This window comes from Felis catus, chromosome D3, assembly GCF_018350175.1.
Source record: "Felis catus isolate Fca126 chromosome D3, F.catus_Fca126_mat1.0, whole genome shotgun sequence".
Taxonomy (NCBI): domain Eukaryota; kingdom Metazoa; phylum Chordata; class Mammalia; order Carnivora; family Felidae; genus Felis; species Felis catus.
This window is the reverse complement of record NC_058379.1, coordinates 6,743,660-6,769,901: the sequence shown is the minus strand read 5'-3', so window position 1 is coordinate 6,769,901 and position 26,242 is coordinate 6,743,660. Positions and strand designations below refer to the sequence as shown.

General features: G+C 50.9%; 1 protein-coding gene across 14 annotated transcripts in view; it reads right to left on the bottom strand.

The window, feature by feature from the left end:
• PITPNM2 (phosphatidylinositol transfer protein membrane associated 2) overlaps positions 1-26,242 on the bottom strand; it is a 143,400-nt gene that overhangs the window by 23,802 nt on the left and 93,356 nt on the right. For all 14 annotated transcript variants that reach the window (XM_023241340.2, XM_023241343.2, XM_023241346.2 and 11 more), the window contains 3 exons: positions 11,034-11,206; positions 2,024-2,238; positions 840-961 (listed from right to left, as the gene is read on the bottom strand). In XM_023241340.2, the coding sequence (XP_023097108.1) occupies positions 840-961; positions 2,024-2,238; positions 11,034-11,111 (415 nt within the window). In that variant the 5' untranslated portion in view covers positions 11,112-11,206. The remainder of the gene's footprint in view (positions 1-839; positions 962-2,023; positions 2,239-11,033; positions 11,207-26,242) is intronic.

The window sequence follows — 26,242 nt, the reverse complement described above, 5'->3', positions numbered from 1 at the left end:
GAGCTCCCAAAGCCCCATGGGGCCTGAAAACTCCAGCAGGAGGGAGGGAGCCGGGTGAGGGGGTCCCGGGGAGAAGCCCTTCGTGCCCATCAGAGGCTGCCTGAGAGTAGGACCCTGTGGTGCTGGGAGCCATCTGTCTAACGCCGGCCACGCACCTGCCTCCATGGCGGCTCACCCCACACGGCCTGGAATGCAGCTCTCTAACCTGGCCATGCACCTGCCTGAAGCACCTCCGTGGTGGCTTGCCCCGCAGAGACTGGAACCCACCGGTTGCAGACCAGTGGCTGCTGAGCTGCAGGTGGCCCACAGATGTGGTTTCTTTGGCCAGTTTACTAAGTTTACTTAGGAATTGGAAGATTTCACATGCAAATCCTGATCTCAGGCCTCAATCTTAAGTTAACAGACGGGCCGTTTCCTCACGTACAGTCAGCCGGAGAGGCCACTCACCGTCAAGGGGACACAGGCCCTGCAGTGTGCCAGAGCCCCCACAGGCTGCACCCACGCACAGCCGCCAGCCTGAGATGGCCCCCTGAGCACACACGCGCCCTCCAGGGGAGGAGGACATCTGGAAGGGATTGAGGGAAGGGGCTTGAGTGGGAAAGGCACTGAGCCTCAATGTGCACGTCAGGAAAATGGGGCCAAGGAGTCTGATCCTGCCATCCCTGTGCCCTCATGCTTGCTGGGACTATGACCTCCCTGCCCAGGACAGGAGCCAGTCTGGAGCCTTCCAGGCCTGGAGACAAGGGGCAGAGCCAAGGGACATGTAGGCAGGGACCCTGGAAAGTGGCCCTGCAGGGCTCCTGCCCTTCCCAGGCGGGGAGCGCTATAGTGGTGGTTACCGATTGTCAGCTGGCTCTTCTCCACAGGAGACAGGCTGAACACATTAGGGTTTTCTCCAGCATCGGTTTTATAAAAGGTTTCGATGTCGATGGAGAATTTCTCCACAAAGGGGCATGTGAACCTGTGGGGAGGAAAGCATACATCAGGACTGGTGCCTGCAGGGGTGGGTCAGGGCCTGTGGGACCCCACTGGGCAGGAGAGGGAGAAAGGGTGGGGGTGGTGGCTGAGACTTGCCTGTCTGTCCACCTCCTGGACCTCTCCTTGTCCAGGCCAAGGCCAGGCTGGGGGTGGGGAATGTGTTTGGGGAGAGGGGACGGAAACATTGGAGGAAGCTTCCAGAAGCCCTATGGCCATTGTTCATGTGTATAAGGCATGGATGGCCATAGACACACAGACATACCACAAGCATGTGGCATGAACCCAGTAGGCTGAATCTAAATTAGCACTCTGTGACACCTCCCCAACCCCTTAACCCCCAAGCCACCAGGTCTGACGACAAGGCCACACCCCTTTCTCTTGGCTGGACATGAGCTCAGAGGAGGATAGTACTTCTGGGAAGATGAATAACCTCGGTGGACCCTCTGATAAGCCCCAGGTCCTCATTTAGTGGGGAGAATGAAGCCCCAGGAGACTCGTGGGGACTCCACTTGCACAGTAAGTGGGTGGCCAGCTGGGAGCAGCCCCCTATCTGTTACACTCAGCTACACTGGGTGGGTGGGAGCACGGAGTGAAGAGCCTCCCTTCTTGGAGAATCCAAAGGAAGCCCTGTTCAAAGTGGAAAATAACGCACTGCTGCAGGTGCTGAAGGTCTCAGGGTCAGAGAGAATCTCTGGGCCATCTGGTCTACCCTTGGTTCATGTTTCTTCCTAGCTGGTTGGTTAGTGGCCCCGCATTCCCAGGTGATCATTAACGTGAGTTTGTATTCCCTGAGCCTTCCTAGATGACAAGGATCTCAGGTGGCCCTCACCTGACTCATGCTTTCCCGGCCTTCCTGGGAAGGTGCAGTAACAAGGGGGACACCCTCCCCTTTCCTGCCTGTTCTCTGAGGATGGAGACTCCTGGAATGGAGACTTAGCTCCCCAGGAGTCTGAGCCTCTTGGAGGGAGGGTGAGCCTGCTTAGAGGGCCACCCCCGGGGTTCCTTCCCCACCACAGGGTGGCGCAGGGTGTGGGGAAAGGCTCACCTGGTTCGGGTGTAGGGGTAGGCATTCCAGGACTCCTCCACCACCCTCAGGGCCGCTTTGGGCAGGATGGAGCGGAACCAGCTGGGGATGTGCATGCCCACATGGTACACCTTGTGCGTATACTGTCCAGAGCCGCCGGGGCCATCCGTGTATGGCCGGTTCTCCAAGATCTCCACTCCGCTACCTTGGCCATACGTCTCGTTACGGCTCTTCTTCTACGGGGACAAAAGCATTCACCATGTGTTGGGGCCAGAGCACTCTGCAGAAGGGAAGGGGCCCAGGAGACCAGGCCCAGGGGTGCTGAGAGGAGGAGGGGCTTTGGCCAACCAGGCTGGCTTCTTCTGTGTTGCTTCAGGACTCCCAGATCCAGGCCCAGACTCCACATGCCCCTGTACTCCTACAGGAGACTCAACAGGCCATGGTCTCCCTGTGAGCTCTAGCACTGCCTGTGCCAACTCCTCCCTTCTGGCTCCCGTCAGTCCCAGGACTAAAAGTGTTCCCAGCATCAGGAACAAGTTGAGGATGCCCGCTCTCTAGGTTCTATTCAACATTGTACTGGAAGTTCTAGCCCAAGACATTAGTCAAGAAAAAGAAACTATCAGAGGCACTCAAATTGGAAAGGAAGAAATAAAACCACCTCAATCTGCCAAGGACATAATCTTATATATGGAAAATCCTGAAGACTCCCCCCCACCTCCAAACCTGTTAGACAAAGTAAATGAATTCAGCAAAATTGCAGGATACAAAATCAACACACAAAAATAAGCAATGCAAAAAGGAAATTAAGCAACGATTTCCATTGACAAGAACATACAAAAGAATAAAATATCTTGGATAAATGTAATGAAGGTGAAGCACTCAGATACTGAAACTACAATACATTGCCAAAAGAAAGTAAAAACCTAAGTAAATGGAAAGACATCTGTGTTCATGCATTGGAAGATTTAATATTGTTAAGAGGTCAATATTCCCCAAAGCATTCTACAGATCCAGTGCAATCCCTGTCAAAATCCCCAGTGGCCTTTCTGGTAGATGTGGAAAAACTGATCATAAAATCAGGAAGGATCAGAGAAGGATCTCAAATAGCCAAAACAATCTCGAAAACAAAGCAAAGCAAAGTTGGAACATTCACATTTTCCTACACAAAATCTTTTTTTTTAAGTTATTTATTTTGAGAGACAGAGCGAGAGAGAGAGAGAGAGCACACAAGTAGGGGAGGTGCAGAGAGAGGAGAGTGAGAATCCCAAGCAGGCTCCGCATTGTCAGTGCAGAGCCTGACACAGGGCTTGATCTCCCAAATCATGAGATCATGACCTGAGCCAAAATCAAGACTGAGCCACCCAGGCACCCTGCTACAAAAAATCTTGCCATAGGCGCGCCTGGGTGGCTCAGTTGGTTAAGCATCCAACTTTGGCTCAGGTCATGATCTCATGATTCATGGGTTTGAGCCCCACGTCAGGCTCTGTACTGACAGCTTAGAGCCTGGAGCCTGCTTCAGATTCTCTGTGTCCCTCTCTCTCTGCCCTCCCCTGTTCACCACACTCTTTCTCTCTCAAAAATAAATAAACATTACATTTTTTTTCAGAAAATCTTGCTATAAACTACAGTAATCAAAACAATGTAGTACTGGCATAGGATAGATCTAAAGAATAGGGCTGAAAGTCTACAAATAAACCCATATATCTACATACTATATGTTTTGATTTTCAACCAGAGTGCTGAGATCATTCAATGAAGGAAAGAAGTCTTTTCAACACGTCCCAGTATACTGGTGGGATAATTGGACATCCACATGTAAAACAATGAAGTTGGACCCCTACCTCACATCATATATAAAGATTAACTCAAAATGGATCAAAAACCTAAATGTAAGAGCTTAAACTACACAACTCTTAGAAGAAATCATAGGAGTAAACCTTCAGGACCTCGGATTTGACAATGTTTTTTTTTTTTTTTAAATAGGGTACCCAAAGTACAAACAGCCAAAGAAAAAATAGATAAATTGGACTTCATATAAATTTTTAAACTTTTGTGCATCAAAGGATACTATGAAGATAATGAAAAGACAACCCACAGAGAAAGTTCTTGTAAATAATGTATCTGATAAGGGACTTGTATCTAAAATATATAAAGAACTACTGCAACTCAACAACAAAGATACAATCCAATTCAAAAATGGGCAAAGGACTTGAACAGGCATACCTCCAAAGAAGTACATCAGTGGCCAACAAGCACATGAAAAGATACTCAACATCACTAGCCACTGGGGAGAGGTAGATCAAAACTACAAGTTACTACTTCAGACCCACTAGGATGGCTACAAAGACAGACCATAACAAGTGTTGTAAAGATGTGGAGAAATTGGAACCCTCACGCATTGCTGGTGGGAATATAAAACGGTACAGCAGCCGCGGAAAACAATTTGGCGGTTCTTCAAAAAGCTCAACATAGAATTGCCATATGACCCAGCAATTCCACTGCTAGGTAAACATCCAGGAGAAGGAGAACATGTCCACACAGAAACCTGTGTCCGAATGTTCACCGCAGCATTAGTCACAAGAGCCAAAAGGTGGAAACAACCCAATGCCCGTGATCTGAAAAATGGACAGACAAATTATACCCACACAATGGAGTAAGCGTCGGCCATAAAAAGGAATGAAGGGCCAAAACCTGTTATGACGTGGATGAACCCTGAGACCGATGCGTAAGAAGCCCGACACAAAAGTCCACATAGTGTACGATCCCATTGACGTGAAATGTCCAGTACAGGCAAATCTGTACAGACAGAAGGCAGATTACTGGTTGCCTAGGGATGGGGGTGGGGGTGGGGGGCTGGAGAGTGACTTCTTGGGGTGATGACAATACTCTAAAATCGTGGTGATGGTTTGACAACCCTGTGAATATGCAAAAAATCCCTAAACTGTACCCTTCAAATGTGTGAACTGTGTGGTGTGGGACTCACATCTCAATAAAGCTGGTATAAAACAAAACAAACAAACAGAAACCAATCCTGTGTCTATACTCACTAAGATTTCAGAGAGATCAAACACGGGAAGTGGGAAGGGGCCTCAGTGGCACTGCCTGAGAGAGAGGACTCCTGGGTCACCTCTAAATGTCTCTCTGCCCCAGATGTTCTTCCCAGTGTCCAAAAGCTCAGGTTTCTACTTATGCAGAAAGCCTCATTCATGGTCAAGGTCCTGGTGACTTTAAGCCCAGCATCTGTTTCCATGGTGACATGACGGCATCACCGAGGCCACCTTCGGTCAGCTTCCTGAATAGCAGGTGTGCACATGCGCGCACACACACACACACACACACACACACACACACAGGCGCTCCCAAGAAGACAGTCTCACCCCTGGGGTACAAAGACATGCCATATCTCCACGCCCAGAGCAGTTGAGTCCCCTCCATAAAAAAAATAGAAAGGACCCTGGCGGAGGGCACAGATGGGGTCAGCGGGGATACGCCATCCCTTGCTCTTCAAAGGAGCCCACGGAATGCGGCCCAGATTCTGTAATGAAAGCAGCGACCATTTCCCAGACACTTTGTAAGCTCATGCTTCGTGGTGGCTTCACTCGTTATGGTTGTGCCATGTGCTCTGCGTGCACGTCTCCCTTTAGGTAGTGTCACAACCCCTTGAGAAAGGCTGAGTGCTGCTACTGTTCCCAGTTTGCAGAAGGGAAGGTGGAGGCTAAGAGACGTGGAATGACTTGTTCAAGGTACACAGCTTCAAGTGGCAGAGCTCAACCTGTACTCGAGATCCTGTTGGACTCTGGGACCTGTGCAGTCCACAGCATGAAGACACCTTGGCATAAGGCAGGTACTCGGTACTTATTGAGCAAATAAATGGGTTCTAGTCCCAACTGTGACCAGTTCCCTCTCATCCTGGACAAGTCACTTCTCTCTGGTCTCAATTTCCAAAACTATAAGGGGAGATGGGGCTACCTATCTGTCTAAGGCCTGGTGTAGTGGGCTAAAGGGCCCCCCAAAATTCACATCCACCCAGAACCTTAGAATGTGGCTTTATGGTCGCCTGGGGTGGCTCAGTCGGTTAAGCGTCTGACTTTGTCTCAGACCGTGATCTCGCCGTTCATGAATTCGAGCCCCGCGTTGGACTCACGGCTGTCAGCACAGAGACCACTTTGGATCCTCTGTTACTCCCTCTCGCTCTGCTCAACCCTCTCTGAATCTCTCTCTCTCAAAATAAAGAAACTTAAAAAAAAAAAGAAAACAAAGAAAGCAACTTAAAAAAAAAAAGGAATGTGGTTTTATTTGGAAATAGCATCTTCGCAGATATAATTCGTTAAGGTGAAGTCACACTGAATTAAGGTGGGTCCTAAATCCAAGGACCATGTCCTTAAAACACAGACTAAAGGGATGTAGCCACTAGCCAATGAAGCTGGCCGCCACCAGAGGCTGGCAGAATCCTCAGAGGGAGAGAGGGCCTTCAAAGGGAGCAGGCCCTGCGGACACCTTGATTTCAGACTTCTGGCCTCCAGAAGCGAGAGAGAATACATGTCTCTTGTTTTAAGCACCCCCCCCCCCCGGAAATGGACACATCTAGGGTTTGTGGTGACTCAGTGTGAAGGGGACACACAGGTCACAGGAGCCAGGGCCACAAGCAGTCTCTGAAGGCCCAGCCTGCCAGGGAGCTGAGGGTGGAGAAGAGGCAGGGAGGGATAAGGAGCAGGGGTAGGGAAGGTCCCATCCGGCCTCAGTGGGTGACCCGGCCTGAGCTGTCCTCAGACTCCTAGCCAGGGAAAGGCACCATGTCCACTCCCAAGGCTCTAGGGGGGCTCCTTCTTGGCTTCCTCCAGACCCCAGGGCCCCAGGCGTTCCTGGTCTTGTGGCCGCATCACTCGGCTCTCTGCCTCCACCATCACATCACTGTGTCTCTTTCTGTCCTCTCCTCTTCATAATTATAGGGACAATAAGTCATTCAATTTAGGGCCCATTCTGTCTTGTCCTTAGATAAGGTCACGGTCTAACACCTGGAATGGACATGAATTTGGGGGGACACTGGCCAACCAGCTGAGCAAGCCGTTATGGTCACTCATGCAGGATGGATACCATGGGCCACTTGGGGGCACAAAGGCCACTGTTAGCAGTGGCAGAGCCCCAGGACCCAGACTGGAAGTGCTCTGTACTCCCTGAACAGCACTTTGTTGTCTCTGCACAGTAAAGATTAGCTGAATGAGGGCGCCTGGGTGGCTCAGTCAGTTGAGTGCCCAACTCTTGATTTCAGCTCAGGTCATGACCTCACAGTCCATGGGATCAAGCCCTGTGTCAGGCTCCATGCTGACAGTGTGGAGCCTGCTTGGGATTCTCCCTCCCTTTGTCTCTGCCCCACCTCTGCTCTCTCTCTCTTTTTGTCTCTCTCAAAATAAATAAACAAAAAAATTAGCTGAATGAGCAAAAATGGATTCTGCTCTCAACTATTGCCAGTTCCATCTGAGTCTGGGCACCCCCTCCAACTTTGAAGCTAACACCCCAAAGGGCTGAACCCCTGGCTCCCCTCTGACAATGGCATCTGAGGGGGTGCTCAGTCCCCTGGCACAGCTGAGGCTCTCGGTCATGCCACTTAGGAGAGCTCTTCTCGAAACGTGCTGACCTTCTCTGCTCGCCCCAAAAACACCACCCCCATCCCTGCCAGTCGTCCCTGCCAGTCTCCCTGCACTGTGGAGCCTCCTAGGGAGACTGAGTTAGGGTGGCAGAGATAAGCCCAGCTCCCCAGGGGCATACACGTGCCCAGGGTGAGGCCTCACCCATGACCCCTACCCACCAGGCTGGGGCTGAGTTGGGGAACTTCACCTCCCTACCCCTCTCTATCTCTGGGGCCTGGGGGCTGCACAGGAGGGGCCTGGGGGCTGCACAGGAGGGGCCTGGTGCAGAAAAAGCACAGACCCTACGAATGATAGGGGTGAAGGACCCAAGACCAAGAACGCTCCAGGACGCCCGTAAAAGTGGCAGCTCTCAGAGCTGTCCAGGGTCCTGGCCAAACCACCTCGGATTCCTCCCTCTGAGGCAAGCATCTGCTGAACACTTCTATGGATGACAGAAGGCTCTCTCCCAGCCAGCCCAACTTTTTTTCTTTTCTTCTTATTCTTCCTCCTCCTCTCCTCCTCTTCTCCTTCTCCCTCTTCCTTGCCTTGAACAACATGTATTTTGTTTGGACACTGGTCAGGCACATCACGAGGCAGCTCGACACGTGAGCTCATCCCATCTTGTTCATGACCCCATGGAGGAGGAGGCTGGCTAGTGAGTGCAGAAGGCAGGTCCGTTGCTAGCTGCCACTCTAGCTGGTAAGCAGGGTCTGGAGGAAATGAACTAAAGTCTTGCTCTTCTTTCCACAAAACCACAGCTGCCTTCCTTGAGGGCCTATCCATCCTCCTCAACTGGCCCAGCTCCCGATGGACGCACTCTTGGAGCAGTGGCCCTAAGCCCACACGAACATCCGCTCCCTGTCTCCCGGCCTGTATTCAGTAAACTGCCTGTGTGCCCACCTCCCCAAAGGCGCTCCTGGAGAGGAGCAAGTACTTTTACATTCTCCTCTGGAACCCAGCCTTCGGCCCAGGCTGAGCACAGAAAAGTCTGTGCATTTCACTTAGTGTTTTAAGAGCTCTACTGAGATACGACTGGCATGCAACAAACGGTACATACATGAAAAGACAGCTGGTGAGCTCTGACGCATGTTCGCAGCTGTGAAACCATCACACAACGGAGATAATATGCTTGTCCATCACCCCCCAAGGTGGGTGGAGCCCCCAGAAGTGCTGGGGCCAGTGGCGGGTAAGAAAGTGTCAGGGCAGGAGCAGAGGAGGGCAGCCTTGAGAGACAGACAGGTGTTACAGTAGGGCTTGGATGAGTGAACGCACACAGGCGGCCCTGCGCCCATAGCAGGTATCGTGGAGGAGGCTATGGGATAGTTAACATTAACTGGAGGCATAAGGATGTTTTAAAAAGAACAAAATACCGGGCGCCTGGGTGGCTCAGTTGGTTAAGTGTCTGACTTCAGCTGAGGTCACGATCTCATGGTTCGTGGGTTTGAGCCCAGCATCGGGCTCTGTGCTGACAGCTCGGAGCCTTCAGCCTGCTTCGGATTCTGTGTCTCCCTCTCTCTCTGCCCCTCCCCTGCTCATGCTCATGCTCTGTCTCTGTCTCTCAAAAATAAATAAACGTTAAAAAATTAAAAAAAAAAAAAGAACAAACTATCTCAATAAAGGGGGGTGGGGATGGCAGGTGCCTCTAAGGAGCCCAGTTGGAGGTGATCACATGCTCAAGAAAGCTTTGGGATGTCCTAGGAGCTAAAAGTCAGTCCCTGGATCCTGATGGGTCCTCCACCAGCTGACAGGCACATGGAGGGGCTGCCTGCCAGGGTCTGGGCTCCCCTGGCTGGGACGGGAATTGGGGAGCTGCAGGACAAATAGCATCCTTGAATAGGCTGAGCAATTTCCAGACAGCTCAGAGCTGGGGGGCTGAGTGAGCTAAGTCCCTTCTCTCCTTGATCTCTAGGAATAATTACGAGGTAAGTGGTTCAAGAGGGAATCGAGTGGCACTCCTGAAGCCGCATGGAGCCAACAGCCCCTGCCAGGGAGGCCAGTTCACCTTCCATTCTCTTCCTCATCAAGCTCCCCAAGCTGGGGGCACCTGGCCAAACTCTGGTAGCTTCACGGAGCTCCTCTCAGAAGGGCCTGGGCTCCGCAGGGAGCTTGTTACTAACTCCCCAGACCCGGGTTGAAGGGTGAGCACCCACCAAGCAAAGCCAGGGGCAGAGGTGGAACCCTGCCGGCAGGGGCCCATGTGACACTGTGTGACGCCGTGGAACACCATGTGACACGATGATCCACGGGCTGCACCAAGGCATCCTGATGCCCGGAAGAGCAGAGCCAGGTGAGAGCTGGTTCGTAATCAGACTCCCAACTGGGAGGAAAGCTGCCAGGTCAGGCAAAAGGCTGGGGCACTGAGGCTGAGCAAGACGCTGGCGGGGTAGCCGGGCGGGGGACCTCCACAGAGGAGCAGGAGCCAGCAAGCAGGAGTATGGTCACATCGAGGCCACGAGCAACCAGATCCTGGGTCTCCCCGTTCTGTGTTCCAGGTCAGCCAGGCTCTGAGCAGGGCTCCGGGTGTGTGGGAGTGGGAGGGGTGGGGCATGGCATTCTCTGGCTTGTCACAGGAATCTGTCACCCTGAAATTCGTCTGTGACTCTGTAAACCAGCCACATAGTAGATGCCACTGTCTTGCAGCCTAGAGTAGTGAGGAGAGTGTGGAGCCAAGAATGGGAAAACTGGCCAGGTGCTCCCAGGGAAGTCATTTAACTTCTTTGGACCTCACACCTTCCTGTCTGTCAAGTGGGTTGCTATGGACTGAATTTCTGTGCCCCCTCCACATTCATACTGAAGCCCCTAACCTCCAATGCGATAGTACTAGGTCAGGCTTTGGGAGGTGACTAGGTCATGAGGACTGAGCCCTCCTAACGGGATTAGTGCCCTTACAGAAGAGACTCCAGAGGACTCCCTTGCCCCCTCACCCACCATCGAGGACACGGTGAGAAAGAAGGTGGCCATCTGTAAGCCAGGAGGAGGGCCCTTACCAGACACCAACTCTGTTAGCAACTTGACCTTGGGCTTCCAGCCTTCAGAACCGTGAGAAACAAATGTCTGTTGTTTAAGCCCCCTGGTCTGTGTTCTTTGTTAAAGCGGCCCAGCTGACTATACGCACGGATAACATCTGAATCAGAGAGAGGACGGGTATTAAGTGCAAAGAGTGTCAGCACTCCCAGCGCCATGAATACAGGGCTGGCGGGACAGGCCAATGCCACAAACACCCATGGCACTCCCTGTGTTCCTGGCATCGGGCTGGGAAGCCACGACGCCTGGGCAACTGAGACACTTACCAGGAGCCTACTGAGCAGACACTGCCGTGGAGACCACAGTGCCGCCCCACCCCACCCAAGGGTTCGAGAGCCATCTGTACGCCCGGCGTGGCCTGCCCTGGCCCCAAGACCCACCTGGATCATGTATAGCTGGGCGATGCGGTACTCCTCCACGGTCATGGGCAGAGGAATCCGATATTCCTTTATAATCATCTTGGAGTCCAAGCCTTCCCGCCGATGGGGAACTGCGTGTTGGGACTTCTAGGCGAGGTTCCTTAAATAACCATGACAAAATTCACCAAGGACCCCTGGGAGAGAAAGAGAGAGCAGGAGAGTCACTTCCTGCAAGACTGGTGGGCACAGCAGCACAGAGGACGGGCCTGGTCTTGACTCCACCGTGAGCCTACGGTGTGACCTTGAACAAGTTCCCTCACCTCCCCAGCCTTCACTTCCCTTGTTTGCTAAGCAATCTTGTAGACGACGTGTGAACTCTTATCAGCCGTGGGGTAAATAAAAGACTGTCACCCCTCTAGTGAGGGCCAGGTGGCGGGAGGGTGTCACACCCCCTAAGCGTGAAGAGCACTGTGCTTTCGTTTCACAGGCTGTTCCGGCAAGAGCGGCCCCGTGCTCTGGAGTAGCTGCAGGCAGACACGGTGAGGTGACGGCAGATGGCCACAGGAAAGAAGGGAGGGCACACAAAAGGATGAAAAACCCAGGTGAGAAATTTAAAACTCAGCAGTCTGCGGGGCGCCTGGGTGGCTCAGTCAGTTAAGTGTTCGACTTCGGCTCAGGTCACGATCTCACGGTCCGTGAGTACGAGCCCCACGTCGGGCTCCGTGCTGACAGCTCGGAGCCTGGAGCCTGCTTCGGATTCTGTGTCTGCCTCTCTCTCTGCCCCTCTCCTGCTCACGCTCTATCTCTCTCTGCCTCTTAAAAAATGAATAAACGTTAAAAAAAATTAAAAATCAGCAGTCTGGGACCCTTCGGTGTTGGGGCCATCAGTTCCATTCATGTCACCAGACACAGAGGGCACGGGCACGGCTGCTTCCTGGCAGGAGATCTGGACTTATCCAAAAGAGGTGATCTCAGTGTGGTTTTAGCTCAATCCAGCAAGTATTTATTGGCATCTGTTCTGCTGCCGACCAGCCTAGGTCTTGGAAGTAGAAGAGATAAGTGAGATAAGTGGGTGGACTGCATCGCATGTGAGTTCTAGCTCAGTAAGGCTACTTAAAAAATAAACAGTGTACCCATGGAAGCTTCTCTTTAAGATGACAAAGAATACTTTTGAGGGAGATGTGCACCGAGAGCAATCAAATGTAAAAACAAACAAACAAGGCTTGGAGGCATACTCTCAGTGATCTGGAAAATGGAATTACCCATCACGATCCTTCCCCTAGATGGTGGGGGCTTTGCTGTGGTTACCCCCAGAGAGGTTACACGCTGCTAAATGGAAGGTGAGTGAAGGCTTCCAAGATGGACCGTGGCAGAATCAGGATAGCATTTCAGAGGGACCACGCCAGGGACAGCAGTCGGTGAAGATTCATGGTGACACTGGGTAAATGATAAGAGCGAGGGTCTGGCCAGGCAGGCAGCCTCCCTGGGGCACCATCTGTCCGAGGCCTGAGCGTCACCCAGGCACTAAGGGACTACTGGCTATGTAATGAGATTGGGGGAAAAGAATGTACCAGAACTCTTGGAACGATCAGCATGTAGGGTTGAAAGAAATTCTTTAATAAGCCACCTAGGGAGAGAGACTGAGAGGTGGGGGGTGTTACATAAATAAGTCAGAGATGGCCACTGTATTATTAGCCTCAAACGACCCCTATGTTACCCACTTCTGCACAGCAGGTGGGACTGTTAGCCCAAAGCCCCAGCACAAGCTCTCACGCATCCAACTGCTTTAAATACAGTCCAAATAAACATCTTTTTAGCTAATTAGAGGTCATCTGCTTTACATAACCCACGAAGCTGCACCCCACATTTGCTGGCCATAGAAAAGACAAAGGCTGGGGCAACAAAACACCGCAGACAGGGAGGCTCCCCATCACACTTCTGAGTGATGTCACCGGACACGTGAGCGCCCTGTCTGACTCTCCTTCCCCTCCTGGGTGGGGGTCGCACATCACTGCATTTGCAAGGCCTCATGCTGGGAGGGACTTTCTCAGGCAACCTGTCCAAATGCCACAGGATAACACTTGTTGTTACAGCCCCCCGCCCCCTCCGGGTCCTGTCCCCTCCCTCATCAACCCAAAGCCCTGAACTTACCACAGAGAGGAGGGGGTTGAACTTTCCAGAGTTTACACTCAAGAGCATTGCTAACCTTCGTTCAAGGTAGATGGGTGCAGCCTGCAGCTGAGAGGGCCCGTGGGTTCGAGCCCAAGCTGACACTCTGTCCAGGACGAGAAAGCAGAGGCTGTGGGCTGCCCCCACTCAGCTCTGAGACCCACCTGCCCCGAGGCCCTCAGATCTCTGCTCAAGTCTGGCCAGAAGCTGAGGCCACTGGAGACAGAGGTGATGGCCCCAGGGCCCCTGAAGTGTCACCTCCTGCCACGAGAGACTGGGATCAGCCAGGTGGCAGCACATCCCAGCTGACACCTGGAGCCACTTTCAAGTGGCACTGGATATGGGGACCTTCCTGACGCAAAGGAGAGAGACCCACACGCTTGGGAGAAGCTCGATGCGATGAGGCCTGGAGACAAGAAGAGGAAGGATGAGCTTCAATAAGGGCCGTGCTTCCAAGGCTTTTCCACATGGTCTTCTTTCAAGCCCAGGACCACCTTGCTGGGAAGGTACCAGACGCCCGTCACAGAACAGCAACTTAGCCAGTTGCTAAGTGTCAAGCATCGTGCCCCGCACGACACGGTGGCGTGCACACCGATGTCTATGGGGCCTCAGGGGGCCTCTTCTGCAACACAGGACAAATGCGATGACCCACAATGACTTTGGGCAAGTCCCACTGCATCGCCTCGATAGCAAAGAAGTCAGATGCAATCCCTAAGTGTTCTTGAGAAACTGTGGGAGTCTAAGCAATCTGACCTTTGGTGATCTTAAAGGCTCCACGGAAAGTGACCTGCCTGTGCTCGCCTGCGCACAAGTCAGACCAAGTGTCTGTGCAAAGCTAGGGGCAAAGCCTGGGGCTGACCGGCGGTGCCGGCCCCATGATGGCCAGGAGATGAGCAGACCATGTGAACGCTCAGGATACAGCTCCATCTGCCACTGGGTGAGAGACCGTGTTTCTGCCTGTGCAACACCAGAACTCAGAGTTGGGTGCACAGACGGACAGAAGGAAAGAACAGAGTGCCGCACAGTTAGAGATCAGTGCACGGGGACTAAGAACAGGTCGGAGGGATCAGACCTCTGCGAGACCTGGGACATCGCAGGTGGAGCCCCAGTCTGGGATCTGAGTTCAAAACCTGACAACGCCTTGATTGACCATGGTCCCCCAGGACGACTGACGGGGCCTGCTGAGACTCGGTGTCTCCATACAGCAAATGGGGATAACATCATCTGCCTTCCAGAGTTGCCAGTGTCCCCAAGATGACAAAAGTGGACCAGCCAGGGGTGGTGTTTGTCAGTGCAGAGGGGGGACTAGGGAAAGGCTTCAGGGAAGGTGGAGCTTTACAGTGACAGGAGCAGGGGCTTCCTGGGACCCAAGGTATCCCCAGAAGACATGGACGTGCTGCAGAACAAGCCGAGCAAAGGCCCTGAGGCATAAATGTGCCACACTATCACAGTGACCTCCCACTAGTGTGCCCCAGCACTGTCATGCCACATGCTGGGTTTGGGGCTGTGCGAATGCACGGAGGCCACCCCACAGTCACTGACCACAGGAAAGGGTGGCGTTCAAGGCTGAGATGAGGCCATGCCCTGCGGCCGAGTGCCCATGATGTTCAGTGGGACAGGAGCAGGGTGACAAGAGACCATCATGTGCTTCCAGGAGTGCTCTCCTTCTGAGGGACAAGAGACACACTCCTCAGACAAGGTCTGAGCATAAAGCATGAACTTCATAACCAGAATTTCCACAGGCAAGCAAATGTTATCCTTTGAAGCAGCCCCTGGTGCAGGTATGCGGTCCCCCGTGTCCGCCGGGGGTCCCCTCTGGAAGCCCTCAGAGCTCTGCACCCCTTCAGGAAGCTCCCAGTGAGAGGAGCCGAACTCAGATGATGGCCACGGGTGATCTCTCAGTGCTGGCCACATTGGGTGTTGTCTTTCAAGCTGATCACTCTAAAGGGGTCTCGTCAAGGACCAGCATTTTATTTAGTTAAGAAAGAAAGTCAGGCCTGTTTCTTTACAGCTACACCCTCACCAGTGGGTTCGGGAATCCATCCTGACTTCCTGTTGAAGACGGTGGGGTAGGAGCATTTCTGTTCTACCGTCCTCCCTCGAAAACAACACAAACTACAGAGACAGGGGAGTCCTCGTGGCTGATGAAACAAGGCAATCACTACTCCCCCAAACCACAGACACCATGAAGTCTGAACTGGAAGAAAGGAACATGCTGACAGCTTACACATGCCTCTTCCTTGGACCCCCAAGTAAATATCACTTCTTGAAAGTCATGGCCATGATCCTCCTGCTGGAATGAAGAAATAGGATTGTGGATGCCACCCAGGTGAGGGGAGGCATCTCCCTGTCTTGTTTTTCAAAAGAAAAAACTTCTTATAAGTTTATTTTGAGAGAGAGAGAGTGAGCACAAGCAGGGGAGGGGCAGAGAGAGAAGGAGAGAGAGAGAATCCCAACCAGGCTCTGCGCTCTCTGCGCTCACAGCCCAAGGTGGGGCTCAAACTCACGAACCATGAGATCACGACCTGAGCCAACATCAAAAGTCGGATGCTAAACTGATTGAGCCACCCAGGCACCCCCAAAAGAAAAATGTTTTATTTGAAGTATTACATACATACAAAATATGCATGTATCATAAGTACAGATATATTTTCACAAACTGAACACAACTGTAGGACCAGCAAGGATCGAGAAACAGGAAGTTAACAACCCAGAAGTCCCCTATGGGTCTCCTTCTAGTCATAGCTCCTCAACTGTGGACAACCACTCTCCTGCCATTTGCTTCTTTTGTACTTTAATGAATTGTCAACATCCAGTTGTCTTTGGGTGATTTCATACAGAAGCATACTATATGTGTTTTTGATCCTGGCTTCTTTTGACCATGATGCTCATGTGATTCGTCCAAATTTTTGCATGTGGCTGTAGATTGTTCTCATTGCTGTCTAGTATTTCATTGAGTGGATGTACTATAATTGACTTAACTATTCCATTGTTGATGGGAATTTGGTGATTTCCAATTTGAGGCTGATGGGACTAGTGCTGCTGTGAACAACTGAGCACATGTAGAGATGCGATTTTACATTGTGGGATGGAATTGGTGTGGGAATTGATGGGAAATCACACCAATGGGCCATTTCTATGACAGAACCTCGTTTTCCAGCTAAAACAGACACTGGGAGTGAAGTGAGGCTGGGGAGAGAAAAGGGGCAGCAAGGGGTTGGTCATAACATGGACAGCCAGTGATGTAAAGAGCTTTGCTGACAACCATTATGACCGTGGACTCTGAAACACGAGAGAGACCGAATCCCTAGGCAGAAGATAAATAACGGCTCTGGCCAGAGAGCCTTCCAGACAGTAAGTAAGTCCATAGTGCATCTGCTCTGGACCACTCCCACATTTTCACATGCTGCTATTTGGAAGGTGGTTAAAGAATAATAATCACAAAGGAACTCACATGGGTACTATGGCATTAAGGGTGGGGGAGCAAATGAAGAAGAACACACAGCATGAGGAATCATCCAGAGAAATACAGAAAGACGTCAGAAAATCAGTTCACAGACCCAGAGAAACTACAGATATAACCTCTTAAGAACTGGTAGGGGCAGAGGCACTTGGTGGCTCAGTTGGTTAAGCATCTGGCTCAGGTCATGATCTCATGTTTCATGCGTTCAACCCCCATATTCTTGCTTAGGATTCTCTCTCCCTCCCTGTCTTCCCTTACCTTTCTCAAAATAAAGAAACTTAAAATTTTTAAATAAAAAAATAAAAAGAACTGACAGGGTCAGATGAGTGGAAAAAAATACACACAGAAATTTTAAAAAAATGATTTGAGGGGCACCTGGGTGGCTCAGTTGATTAAGCATCCAACTCTTCATTTCGGCTCAGGTCATGATCTCATGGTTCATGGGTTCGAGCCCCACATCGGGCTCTGTGCTGACAGCATGGAGTCTGCTTGGGATTCTGTCTCCCTCTTTCTCTGTCCCTCCCCTGCTCGCTCTATCTCTCTCTCTCTCTCAAAAACAAATAAATAAACATTAAAAAAAAAGTTTAAAAAATTTAAAAGAATTTTAAAAATTTAAAAAATAAATGAAAAAAATTTTTTAAAAAAAGAAATTATTTGATAACAGAAAGAGATGAAAGCTGAAAAGTGAGTTAGTGGAGCTCAGGGGAAAATGAGAAAGAAAAATAAATACATCACATATTTTTTAAAAAAAACCCATATAATAAGCAATGAATAAATGATGAAGCAGAGCATAAACAACTAGAGAGTTGTGGTGAGTGGGTTGCAAGAAATCACACAAAATTAAATGGAGAAGACTAATAAGAAAAAAATGACAGATATAGGAGGCAAAAGAAAACCCAACATATACATTGGTGAAGAAAACAGAATAATAGAACAGGAGAAAAAGTATTCAAGTATATAATGGAAAATCCCCTGAAAAACAAAACAAAAACAAAAACAAAACTTGGCTCTACAAATTAACTGCCATTCACTGGCCCAGGAAAACTTGATGGTGTAATTAACACCAAGGCATCTTTAAAAAGGTCCTGATCTTAAAGGATAAAGAAAGAACCATATAACTAGGGGGGCAGAAAGGTGAATTGAGAATTAGAATCCTCAATAGCAACCCAATTTCAGAAAACAGTGGAGCAATATCTACAGAGTTGTGAGAGAAAGAAATTATGAACCAGAATTTTATACCCAACAAAACTGTCCTTTGAGTATAAAGTTAATGGACATTCTGTAACATAAATTTAGAGGCTTAGGCATCCATAAGGTCTTAAAAAATTACTTCATGCTGAAATCCAGCCAACCAAAATAAGTTCATCAATGGAAGAATCCTGGTGAATACTGAATTAATATTTTTGAAATTGGAGCAATTATTGTTTTTGAATAGAATATAAAAACCTTGACAATGTACACAAATAATAACAAAAATTGAAAGTGGAAAAACAGAGGTGGATGGCACGAAAGTTGATTCATTATATAGATTTAAAACTTAATAAGGGATGAATAGTCAGAGCACAGGGGTTTTTAGGGCAGTGGAACTATTCTGTATGATACTATAAAGGTGGATACATATCATTATACATTCGTCAAAACTCAGAGAATATACAACACAATGCAAACCATGGACTTTGGGTGATAATGATGTCCTGATATAGGTTTATCAATTGTGACAAATGTGCCACTCTGGTGGGGGATGTTGATAGTGGGGGTGGCTGTGCATGTGGGGGCAGGGGAGTATATGGGAGTTCTCTGTACTATCCTCTCAGTTTTGCTGTGAACCTAAAACTGCTTTTAAAAATACAGTGTATTGATTAAAAAAAATGATTCTAATCTATTAAAAGTTTTCTCTCATGGACTTCAAGCTATATTACAAAGCTGTAATCATCAAGACAGTGTGGTACTGGCCCAAAAACAGACACTCAGATCAATGGGACAGAATGCAGAACCCAGAAGTGGACCCACAAACATATGGCCAATTAATCTTTGACAAAGCAGGAAAGAATATCCAATGGAATCAACACAGTCTCTTCAGCAAGTGGTGCTGGGAAAACTGGACAGCGACTTGCAGAAAAATGAACCTGGACCACTTTCTTACACCATACACAAAAATACACTCAAAATGGATGAAAGACCAAATGTAAGACAGGAAGCCAACAAAATCCTCAAAGAGAAAGCAGGCAAAACCTCTTTGATCTTGGCCGCAGCAACTTCTTACTCAACATGTCTCCAGAGGCAAGGGAAACAAAAGCAAAAATGAACTACTGGGACCTCATCAAAATAAAAAGCTTCTGCACAGCGAAGGAAACAATCAGCAAAACTAAAAGGCAACCGACAGAATGGGAGAAGATATTTGCAAATGACATATCAGATAAAGGGTTAGTATCCAAAATCTATAAAGAACTTATCAAACTCCACACCCAAAAAACAAATAATCCAGTGAAGAAATGGGCAAAAGACATGAACAGACACTTCTTCAAAGAAGACATCCAGATGGCTAACAGACACATGAAAAAATGCTCGACATCCGTCATCATCAGGGAAATACAAATCAAAACCACAATGAGATACTACCTCACACCTGTCAGAATGGCTAAAATGAACTCACACAACAACAGATGTTGGTGAGGATGTGGAGAAAGAGGATCTCTTTTGCACTGCTGGTGGGAAGGCAAGCTGGTGCAGCCACTCTGGAAAACAGTCTGGAGGTTCCTCAAAACTTTAAAAATAGAACTACCCTACGACCCAGCGATGACACTACTAGGTATTTATCCAAGGGATACAGGTATGCTGTTTCGAAGGGGCACATGAACCCCAATGTTTACAGCAGTACTATCAGCAATAACCAAAGTATGGAAAGAGCCAAGATGTCCATCGATGGATGAATGGGTAAAGAAGATGTGGTGTGTGTGTGTGTGTGTGTGTGTGTATGTGTATCACACATACATACATATACACCCCCCCCCACAATGGAGTATTACTCAGCAATCAAAAAGAATGAAATCTTGCCATTTGCAACTATGTGGATGGAACTAGAGGGTATTATGCTAAGCGAAATTAGAGAAAGACAAATATCATATGACTTCACTCATATGAGGACTTTAAGACACAGAACAGATGAACACAAGGGACGGGAAGCAAAAATAATATAAAAACAGGGAGGGGGACAAAACAGAAGAGACTCTTAAATATGGAGAACAGAGGGTTACTGGAGGGGGTGTGGGAGGGGGGATGGCCAAATGGGTAAGGGGCACTAAGGAATCTACTCCTGAAATCATTGTTGCACTCTATGCTAATTTGGATGTAAATTTTAAAAAATGAAATAAAATAATTAAACAAAAGTTTTCTCTCAGAAAGCTAACTAAAGTTTACCAGAGGCTGGGGAGGGGGGAAACTGGGGAGGCATTGTGTACTGGTTATAGGATTTCTATTTGGGGAATGAGAACATTTTGGAAATAGGAGAGGAGATGGTTCCACAATACTATAAATGTACTAATGCCACAGAACTGGACACTTAACATGTTTGAAAGGGCAAATTTTCTGTTATATAATGACTACAATTAAAAAAAAAAAAAGAATGTAGTATAAAAAACCCCACTGAATCACACACTTTAAATCAATGAATTGTATGGTATATGAATTGTATCTCAATAAAGCTGTTTAAAAAGTTTTTCTCTTAAAAAAAGTTTTTCTCTTTTCCCCATTAGCTTTAAGGAACTTTTAGGAACTACTTATTATCACTTAAGATTAAGAAATGTGTTTCTCAAAAATAAATAAACATTTGGGGCACCTGGGTGGCTCAGTGAGTTAAGAAATGTGTTTCTGAAGTTTAGCGATTTCTTTCCATTTCATTTCAAAGACATACAAATGGATTTGTCTTCAGTTAAATTTAGGAAAATTAAACTTGACTTTTTATTTTAAAACTGCACGCAGGGGCACCTGGGTGGCTCAGTCACTTAAGTGTCTGACTCTTGGTTTCAGCTCAGGTCATGATCTCACAGTTCATGGGATTGAGCCCCACATCAGGCTCTGCACTGACAGTATGGAGCCTGCTTGGGATTCTCTCTCTCCTTCCCCCCCCCCCTGCCCCTCCCATGCTCACGCTCTCTTCCTCTCAAAATAAATAAATACTAAAAAAACAAACAAAAAAAAAACTGCATGCAGAGTAAGACCCATTTTTTTTTAGAAGTTCTTACTACTCTGTATGTGTGCGTTTGTATAAAGAGTCTGAAATAATGCTCACTGGATGCTGGTGAGGGTTATCTCAGATCGATGGAATTTGGGACAACTTTTACTTGTACTTTTCTTTGTTACTTGATGTTTTACAAGGCGCAGCAGCAGACTTTGAGTAGCATTTTGAGTACTAACCAGGGAAGGACAGTCAATGCAGTTGTTAAAACCACGGACTTTGAGTCAGCCAGACTTTCCACCACCTCCCAGCTCTGACTGTGGTCAAACTGCTTAAACTCTTTGATCTTTCATTTTATCTTCCACAAAACAGCAAAATAGCAGGTGAGAACAGCACCTGCCCTGTTGGGCTGTCTTGTGGCTTAAATGACACGATGCACATAAAATGCTTAGCCTAGTTCCACCCGGTACTCAGCTAGCCATTAGGTGGTGTTAACGTGCTCGGCAGGGTCAGGCAGGCTGGGCCCTGGGCCTGGGCAGCTTTCTGGCTGTGCTGCTGACCTCAGGCACAGACACTAAGCCTACCACCATCAGGGAAAGACAGCCCAGCACCCAGGCACAGACATCTGAGGGACAAATGACCCCTTGGCAGGCCGGGTCTCCTTCACAGACAGAATGTGAACCTGCTAGGCATGACACAGGGTCCCCGTGCTTTCCTCCTGGTTGAGCCTGGAGCAAGAGGGTGCAGCTGGAGCCCAGGCCAACGAGAGAAGGCAGTGTGACTTGTGCGCCTGCCTGTGCCCTGAGCCCCCTTCAACCAGCAGCCGAACCCTCAGACAAGCTCATCACACCCACTCGGGCTGCTCGCGAGACACCCATTTCATCTCCGTCCCCGCTGGAGTCGTGACGGGTTAGACAGGGTTATATTTTACTCCTTTCCACAGGGCAGCCCTCAGTGCCTGGCACAGTGAGACGGAAGAAAGGAAAACGGCTCCAGACGCCCTTCTTCGAGGGAAGCCAGGTGAGGAGTCTGAGTGACCGCTGTGCCCCCAATGCACCCATACGCACATCCCCCCAGGCCCTCTCCAGGGAAGACAGGGACGGACCTTCCAATGGGCCTCATGCGTGGCACTTGGCCCCTGATCTGTAGAAAAACCTTGGCTTTCCAGAACCCCCATATTCATGATCCCAGGACCCATGTTAACCAGGGAGGAGACGGACAGGGCACCAGCAGGCATGGTAAGCAGGGAGGCAATGAGGGGAGAGCCCAGCCCTGGACAAGGCACAAGGTCCAGAGAGCTCCAGGCCAGGGCTCTGGCACAGGCAGACAGGGGGAAGGGCCGTCACCCCCTCCTCCTCAGGCAGCCTGTCCCATCTGAACCCATATGAGGAAGACAAAAAAAAAAAGGAGGATGCAGATGACCAAAACACCTGGTTTTGCCTGAGGGGTCAAGGGCAGGACACATCTCAGGGCCTCCCAGGCTGGAAGCCCAAAGGTCTTCAGTGACCCCCCCCCCCACCCCGGACATGGTGGGGAAGGGGCTGGGGTGGCCAGGCTGAAGGGACTTTGGTGAAGCCTGGCGGGTTGCCGGGGCTGGGCTCAAGAGGGCAGGCGACACAGCGGGTAGGAAAGACCACTCTGAGCAAAGGCCGTGGCTGGGAGGGAAGCGAGAAAATTGAGTTTATGGAACTTAATCTGTTTTTCCACGATTAGCTGGGGTTTGACGTCACAGATGGAATTGAGGAGCGAGGCTGTGCGGAGACAGGGGGATGGGATCTGTCCAAACGCAATTCCGCTGCATTCTGGCCATTAGGTCCGGGAGCAGCTCTGAGCCAGGCCGTCGGAGCCTGCCTAGACATTTGTGACCGTGTGGAGGACGGCTGGCAGCCTCAGAGCATCTGGAGCACCCCTTCTGGCTACCCTGGGTCTCTCCCCCACATCCTCCAGGGAAGCCCCCTTTCCTCTGCTCTCGGCTTCCCGAGTCTGCTGGCCCCTAATCAGGGGCAGAAGCAGGTAAGAGAACTTCATCTGCCCCCACGTGGGCAGCTCTCCCCCACCATCCACATCTAGGGAAGGCAGGCTCCAGATGAATAGGGGACGACCCCCTTGTGCCCCAGGGACGTGCCTGCCAGGCCAGGGGTGGGGTGGGGGAGCGTGTGCATGAAGTTAGCACCCATGGGCTGCCTCTCTGTCCCTGGGGGTAGTAGGCACATCCCCCAGGAAAGTCTGGGCTGGAAGGAGCTGGGGGGGGGGGTCCAATCCCTGCCCCCAAGGGTGTTCCGTCTTTGGCTGTTAGATGTTGGACTTCCACCAAGATTTCTCTGGAGGAAAAGGTAAAGGACGCTCCCCCCACCCTCCACCACACCCCAGGTCAACGGTCACCTTATATATGAGAGTGAGACCTGGATTTCACAGGTGGGAAGAGCCAGAGGACACAGCCTCACCCCCTGCTCTGGCCTGAGCAATGGAAGCAGGACCCATGGAGCCCCAAAGCCTTGGGCACCCCTGCAGTTACTGACATCCCAGGGAAGGCCATAAATCCCGTCACCGTGCACCCGGAGGGCCAAGCTGGGGACCTCTGCCAAGCCACTGCAGGGCTTGGCCATCAGACCCCAAGGGACAGTGGCCGCTGGGGGCACTGCAGGGCAGGTGCTGCTCTGCGGGGCTAGGAGCTTGGGGTGGTAGGAGCGAGACCCTTAGGAAATGCTTAAGGGCTGTGTAGCTTTTCACCTGTAACACCTCAACCCGAATGGCAGCCAGGGGGTTCAGCGGGAGGGTTTTTCATGGCTGCGGTGCAGAAAGCGAGGCAGACCCAGAGAGGGTGGGTGCCCTGCCAAGGACTGCAAGCCAAGGGGTATCAGTGCCCCGATTTCCTGACTCCTACTCCCTTGACGAGCCCGCAAATTCCAACGTCACTTGTGGGGGAAAGGGGAGAGGAGATTTGCACGTGGGGAACTGAAAACTGACAGCCAGATCCTCTGGGCCAACATGAGGGGCTCGAGCCAGCACTCACCTCCTGCTCTGTACTCCTCGCCCTTGGGGGATCCTGCCGGCCACTGCTGCTCTGACTGTCACCACGCGGGCCTCCAGGGGGTGCTCCCCACAGTGAGCACTCAGCACAGCTCCAACAAGCCTGAGCTGTTTTAAGAAGGCCACTGGACACATACATGTGACGAGGGAAACACAAATCCAGAGGGACCTCGCCTACCAGCCTGGCGGCAGGCGGTGGCTCACACAGCCATCGGCTGGGGCGTGCTCAGGGGCCTTCCACCCGGTGGTCGCCTTTCCCGGGCGCTGCGCTTCAGCAGCAACATCCAGATCATTCCATGTCAGCAGTGCACGTGTCTGCTCACCGAAGGTCCTGCGTCTGGGCCTCCCAAGAGCGTGTTGGCCTTGGAGATGAGCACCGCTCTGGGGTAAGAATGCCCCCCAGCTACTGAGGCAGAAGAAGGGGGGACGCCTCAGATGTTTGAAAGTGGGGGGCTCCTCTAGGCGAGTGGGGCTCTGGTTACGCTGGTATCTGGCACAGAGCTCGGCCCAAAGCACCTTCGCTCATCAACTCCCCCCCCCCCCCCGGAAGAAGCAGCTTCGGGGCACCCGAGTCTGCTGAGAGGCAGAGCTGGGATTTCCCCCCAGACGGGTGATGGCCCCTTGTTACAACGGCAGCGTGACAGCGATAACCGAAGTAAGCGTCAGTGACAATCCCAGCAGACGGTGCCGAGTGCCCACTTCTCAGGCCAGCCTGGGCTCCGGGTTACGACTGGACACCCCGGGTGGGCCCAGCACCCAGCAAGCCTGCTACAGCGACCCGGCTCCCGCCACCATTGTGTACCTCTCTCCAATCCTCTTCTTTCTTTCCTCAAGTTCCCACCTTGGGTCAAGTCCCCCCACCCGCACCCGCTGCCCCGTGACAGGGGCTCCCACGGGGAGCTGACCTGCCATCGGCCTGTGCCTTCCTACGGGAGTCTCCCCCGCCGCCAGCACGCACACATGCAAGGATCGGCCCCCGTGTTTACAACACGCAAACAAAACCCCCACGGCTCTCTTAACCCCACCCCACCTCTCTGCTCCCCCTTTATAGCAAAACTCCTCCTAAGACTTAGCTACGCTTGCAGTTTCCATGTTCCTAATCTCTTTCAACCCACTACTCCGTTGCAAAGGCACCGGTCGGGGCCGCCAGCGACCCCGGCGCGGCTCAGCCGATTCTCGGTGCTCCATCACGTCTCCACCCCCGTTACTTCCTGTATTTAACACCCACTGATGGAGCACGTGCAGGTGGCAGGCAGGTAGCCCAGCCCTTGGACAGACCTGCACACCCACCGACAAACCTCTGCTCGGAGCCCAGCGGATGCGAGACTCCGGTTGGCTCCAAGCTGATTGGCCATAAGCTATAGATTATGCTTCGGTTTTTGTTCCAAAAAAACCACAGCCGGGATCGTGCAGCCTCGGCAAGAGGCCCCGTGGGGCTGACCTCCGATCTGGAGGGGCACAGACTTCGTGGTGGGGTTTAGGAGCCGGGGTCCCTAGTCCGGCCCGCTTTAGGGCAAGCTCTCATGGCTTGATACCCAAGGCTCTTTCTGCAGACGCTACAGCCCAGTGGGGGGCGGGTCCAGTGGAGTATTAAAGCCATTAGCTCTGAGAAACCGCCCACAGCTCCCCATAGTGCCTGACACCGTGGTTCCCAAACTTGCCGGGGCCCAGGAACCAGGTGGAGTGCTCTTTGAAGGTACAGATCCCAGAGAAACTGAGAGGTCAGAGCCCTTAGCCGCCTCCCTCCTACCCCCCCCCCGCCCCCGGTGAGGAGGTTGGAGGAGGAAATGTCCAGTCTGTCCAACACTGACTCTCCTGGAGGCCCCACCAGGGTCTCATCTTATCCCACCTCCCAACATACGCAAAACCACACTTTCTTCTCGGTCCCTCGGCGCATAAACCCCTTCGTCTGCTTTACATAGTCAGTGTAAACTATGAGTTACTTAATCCTCACAACTGCCTTGTGTTAAATACATGACCCCCAGTTATCTACTTGTTTAATTGAGATGCAATTCACATGCCATACAATTCATCCTTTTAAAGTGTGCACTTCAGTAGTTTTCAGTATATTTACAGAGCTGCGCAACCATCACCACTACCGAATTCCAGAACATTTCCTCACCCCAAAAGGAAACCCAGTACCCCTGAGCACTCACTCTCTGTCCCCACCCCCACCCTCACCCCGGCACTCATTCATCTGCGTTCTGTCCCTATGGGTTTGCACACCCCGGACATTTCACATAAATGGATTCGCACCATGTGTGGCCTTTTCTGTCTGGCTTCTCTAACTTAGCATCATGTCTTTGAGGTTCATCCGCGCGGCCTGGATCCGTACCCCCTTCCTTTTTATGGCAGAATAACATCCTGCTTCATGGCTATGACATCCGTTTTCAC